At 28.1% G+C, this 5,480-nt stretch overlaps 1 protein-coding gene across 2 annotated transcripts; it reads right to left on the minus strand.

Annotated features, from left to right (window-relative positions):
* On the minus strand, nucleotides 1-3,347 carry LOC105192847 (protein Abitram). 2 transcript variants are annotated; one of them, XM_039457240.1, is made up of 5 exons: nucleotides 3,077-3,346; nucleotides 2,931-3,002; nucleotides 2,516-2,861; nucleotides 1,166-1,593; nucleotides 1-1,069 (listed from the first exon to the last, which is right to left on the minus strand). In XM_039457240.1, the coding sequence occupies exons 3-5, from the start codon at nucleotides 2,617-2,619 to the stop codon at nucleotides 885-887; spliced, it is 717 nt and encodes a 238-aa protein (XP_039313174.1). In that variant the 5' UTR covers nucleotides 2,620-2,861; nucleotides 2,931-3,002; nucleotides 3,077-3,346; the 3' UTR covers nucleotides 1-884. The 2 variants fall into 2 exon arrangements, with proteins under 2 accessions (XP_039313174.1, XP_039313173.1); XM_039457239.1 differs by having other exon boundaries at nucleotides 1-1,593; nucleotides 3,077-3,347.
* Nucleotides 3,348-5,480: the final 2,133 nt, after the last annotated feature.

The raw sequence follows: 5,480 nt of genomic DNA on the forward strand, positions 1-5,480 counted from the left end.
TTTTTTTTTGTTTTAATCGATAGTAAAACTTTTAGAAAATATACTCCTTAAAAATTCAGAATACAATTCAAAGTATTTGGAAGTTATAGCCCGAAATATAACCAAGCATGGCTAAGCATCGCATATACAGACTTTTATATATAGAAGTCTGTAATCGCATAGGTATACGAGCAGTTTTTCCAAATTGATGGGAAAGATTTAAAAAAAACTGTATTTCACCATTCGACTTCATTCAAAATTCTTTATTTAAATTATTGTCAATTATCCTAAATGAAATAAAAATATTTGTAAAAAAAATAAATTTAAACACTTTTTTTATTGCATAAAGTGAAACTTGTAACGTCAAAATCGTCATTTTTTTCTTTGAAGTTATAAAAATTTTACAATTTCACAGTTTAGTTTCTAGTTCATCAACTATACTTATGACTACAATTATATGAAAATTAAAAATAATTTTTAATTTTTTGTTTCAAACAGAAATTATAAGTTATTTTTCCCTTTCATAACTTTAGTAGCAAGGCGTTTCAATTACTGATTTATTATGACATCATTACCTTGAATTCTTTTAAATAAAATTTATTACATAGTATCAAATATTCCTGAAGTTTTAAAAAGACTTATTAAAAAATTCGCAAAAGTCACTCTTTTGTAGCATTCTAAATCTAAATCATTGCTCCCCTCAAATCATTTATTATATAACAAAATTTCTTGTATTTATAATAAGAAAATCATACATAAGAAAATCAAATTAATGCAGAATTTTTATTTGTCTAACATCTTAATTTCAAATCTAATCATTTAATCCTTATAAATTATTCTCCCTATTATAAAATTCTTCATTCAATTGTTTCTTAACTAGATAAAAATTCTTTTTATTCCGTGTGTCACTGCTTCCCTTCTTTTTTCTTTATAAGTTCGGTGTATTGATCATGAGTCAACAAAGATTGTTTCAAACTTTCCAAAAGTTTTAGATTTGGTAATACTATAGCCAAGTATCCACCTTTATGTGGCGATTCTTTGAGAAGTTGTGGATCTTCCAACAACGCCTCGTTAACTTCCACTAATTTTCCTATAATACAGCACTTGATGACATACGTATGTTCATTCGAACATGATATAGTACAGATATTCGAATTAGTCTGCAATGGTTGCGCACCATGCTTACCCTTTCCCGAAACTTTGTTTAGGGATCTATCTAATTTATCGCTAATCTTGAAGTCGACCTTTTTTATGTCTTTGTTATCTCGCAAGATGACATGGCTGGGCGCCAAAGATAGCATACAAATGCGATTACTATGAATCCATATACACATATCGTCACCAAGTGATTGCACATCCACCTTGTAATAAGGAGTAAAGTAGCGATCGGTAACTGTGGGAAAATAACCACTATATTGCACCTCGTCCAACATGTCGGAAATATCCTCGTCAGGAGGAAATGTAAACAATTCGTCGTCGCTATCGACAATCGCCGACGCCTCGTTATCACTGTCCGCTAATCTCTTGCGCTTTTCTCTCTCTCGTTGAGGAGAAATTTCTCTCACATCAGGAATATCTTCTTGTACATTGTCTTCTTCCATGGGTGGATAGTAACTAATTAAAATTAAATAAAAAATTAAAAATTAATAACTTATAATTTAACTAATTAATTATAATAAAGCTATTTTTAATTTCAAGTAGTTATTTTTAAAATATATAAACCTTATTATTTTTTATTAAATTACAAATATGTATCTATGTAAAAAAAAATTGTAAAAAGATAAATTTCCATGTAAAAACAATAATTTATTATTTTATTAAATCTAGTTTACAAGTAGATTAAATTTAATATAAATAATGCTTTTCAAAATTAACTTTCATTTTAACTTAATTTAATCTTAACAACTTTTAATTTAGTTTTTTATTTATATAACTTCATTTATATAACTAAAATAATTAACTCATTAACTTGATGTCGTTAACCCTTTGTCATCCAGGGGCCATTGAATCCCAAAAAAAGTTTGAGGCTCTAATACGTTTAAATTTAATTTTTCTATCATTTACATATCATTTTAAAATTAATGATAATACAAGTAAGAATTAGTATATTTCCACACTAAATAAATTTCTATAATAATTTTACACTTTTTTTTCTTGTATGAAATTTTTTTTTTTTTTTTTAGAACTATTGTACATACTATTTTTTTTCTGTGAATGCTATATCTATATACTATAGCCATAAATATTTATTGCAAAAAAATTAAAAAGGTATAATTTTTTGAGTAAGTCATTTTTCAAAAAATATTTATTTTTATAATTTTTTAAAAATGTTACAATTAAAAATTTTACAAAGCCTGTTTTATATGTTCTACAATGTTTAAAATATGTACAGGAATTTTTTTACTTAAAAAACTGTAAAAATAGTAACTAGTTAAATGCGTTAACTAGTTAAAAGTCAATTTGCTTCTGGTGTGACCATTACAGAACTTTCAAGAAAAATGACCCCAAAGGATTAAAAAAAAAAATATTAACTTACCCAACCATGCCTATTTCCTTTTGATCGCACGATTTCTTTTCATGATCGTTTTCAGATTTCAGTCGTTTGATTTCTGGCTCATCAGCTTCCGATATCAAATTCATCTTTATTTGAAAGTTCTAGAGTAGCACTTTTATATACAAACTAGTAAGCTTTAACCTACAATTATCATAAGTAACACATAACACAAAAATAGAATCCAATAATCTTCGAATGATCGAATTATCAGTTGAATTATTCGATGTACGACTAATGGACAAAATTGCTAGTTTCCCTGCTGTGCCGGTTCTCTCGTCCCTAACCTCTTACGTTGGAGCTGCGCGCTTTCTGTTCTGCGAATTTCTCTCTGTAACAAACACTGTAAGATTAAATCACGGAATTTTATCACACAAAACGAAAGTCGGAACCGACTTACTTGTTCCTTTATACATTTATTCATCTCTCGCTGGATATGGTCGCAATAACCCAAAAATCTTCGGTATGGATGCTGCAAATACGAAGAAACACATATTAAAATGTATTAAAAAGCACGCGGCAAAGAGGTTATTACCAAGGTACTACCTCGTTTTCACAATCCTGAAATCGACGAAATATCTCATTACAAGCGGCATTATGCGCGGCCAATGATCTATAATGCATATCTTTGTTCTAACGAGGTCGTTCGCAAAATTATTTGTATTGTCATTACGCAATCGTGCAGGAAATTTACTGAAATTAGGCTTGATCTGCTTGATTAGGATTGTTCTTTTTAGCTGAACTTTTTGCACTAGTGCAAGCAGGGGGTAACATAAACGTCACACGCCTGGACGTTTTCATTGGCTGATGACAGAAATAAATCAAATGTTTCAAAACGCATTTTATAGCTTAATGTTTTTACATACAATTTTAATATCGACTTTGAAAACATACACTGATTTTTTTACGGAGCTATACGGATAAAAAATATAAAAATAACGATGCGACAAAATGTATTACAAATTTTGCAAGTTTATTTAACATGAATTAAAAATCGCACACAAATGTAGTATACAGCGTTCGAAAAGGTGAATCGTTATTTTTAATTTGCGTACTTGTTGAGCATTGTACGATTTTTATTCACCGATTTATTCAACATTAAAAAAAGGAACCATTTTTGCTCCATTGCTGAATAACTCAGTGAAGAAAAATCGTACAATGCTCAACAAATACGCAAATTAAAGATAAATAAGATTCACGCTTTCAATAACTGCATTTGTGTGCGCTTTTTATTTAACGCTCTACAACTTGGCAAAATTTTTATAAGATTTTGACATTGTCGGATTTTCTTTACGAACTTTGCAAAGCTCGAATCCATGGCGTGAAATAAAAATTCCACAAAAATGGGGTTTATAGCATTCAAAAGCGTGAATCTTTGTGGAGAGATCTAATTATAAGGAGATGCTACACAACACGTAATTTTTAAAAGCGTGGGCTTGAACACGTGGAGAATTAATTTTGACTAATTTTTCCCGAGATGTGGGGCAAGACGATAAACTTTGTTTCATCAAATATAGCACGCAACAAAATAAAATCGCGAGGTGGGCGGCAGGGGCGTTCCTAGGGTACTTGGCACCGGGGTGCCACACTAAATTTGCCGCCTTTACTTATATCTTTTTATATTCTTTTATATTTCAATTTAAAAAATAATATGTAGTTGTTTCTAGAGAACAATGAAAACAGCGTATTTAGGTTATTATAATTTATTGCATCGAACAAACGTGACAAAATAAAATTCGAACAAACTTTAAAAATAATTTTATAAAACAAATAGAAAATCTAAATATATTATACTAACAGAATAAAACTTATTCATTATATAATATATATTAACATTATATATGTACATATATTTTTTATAGATTCTATTTATTCTATTTTAATTAAATTGCACTTTCCTTGACTTTTTAATTGAAAATTCATTAACAATGTCTGTTATATCTAAATTTCTTAAAATTTCTCACTCTATACTTATAATAGATAAATTTGTAAGACGTTCTTGTTTCATTGTAGAACGTAAATAATTCTTAATAATTTTTAATTTTGAGAACGATCTTTCTCCGGTAGCTACAGTAACAGGCATTGTTAATAAAATTCTCAAAGAAATGGATAAATTCGGAAAAATATTTATTAAATCATTTGATAATAAGTATTGTAAAATATCTAATGCATTCATATCAGATGCAACATAAACTGACAAATTTTCAATTTCTTCATATAAATCAATAGCGTTTATATCAGATTCTACATTAGAAACAGATAATTTATTTTGTAAGTCTATACAATATTTTAATTTTGTGTCATTCTCTAATTTTAAAAAGGAATTAATATCGTTTAAAAAGTTAAAAGTGTCATTAAGAGAATTTAATTGTTCAAATCTTTCTTATATCTTAGATATTGTTATGTCTAGTAAACTAAAATAAAAATTTGCTTTAAAATGCTTTTCCGGTGATTCAATATTTTCATCTTTACTTTCATAATCAAACATTCTCTTTTTCTTTCGAGGTCGAACATTAGCAATAGTGGGAAATGTTGTTTCGCTATCTATTTCCTCGGCTATTTTTTTAGCTTCCTGTAACATCATTTTAAACCCATTTTCAGACCTACATTCTTTAAAATAAGTGTCAACATTTTTTAACATATTTACGATATTAGGTAAAGCCACATCCTTCTTTTGCATCATTTTACTTACAACATTAATTTTTGTTAAAACATTATACCAAATTACTATGGAACATATGAACTTATATGAGCTTATTTTCATTAACAATGTATTTGCAACATTTCTTGTACCATTATCTCTTGTAGAATCGATATACAACTTATATAATGCATCATAGATATTTTCCAAATTATATCTCAATACTTTAATGGCATCTATTCTACTCTCCCATCTTGTTTCAAATAATGGTTTTACTGTTAAACTGGATGTTCGTTTTTTAAAACTTGC

This window comes from Solenopsis invicta, chromosome 14 (genome assembly GCF_016802725.1).
Source record: "Solenopsis invicta isolate M01_SB chromosome 14, UNIL_Sinv_3.0, whole genome shotgun sequence".
Classification (NCBI taxonomy): Eukaryota; Metazoa; Arthropoda; class Insecta; order Hymenoptera; family Formicidae; genus Solenopsis; species Solenopsis invicta.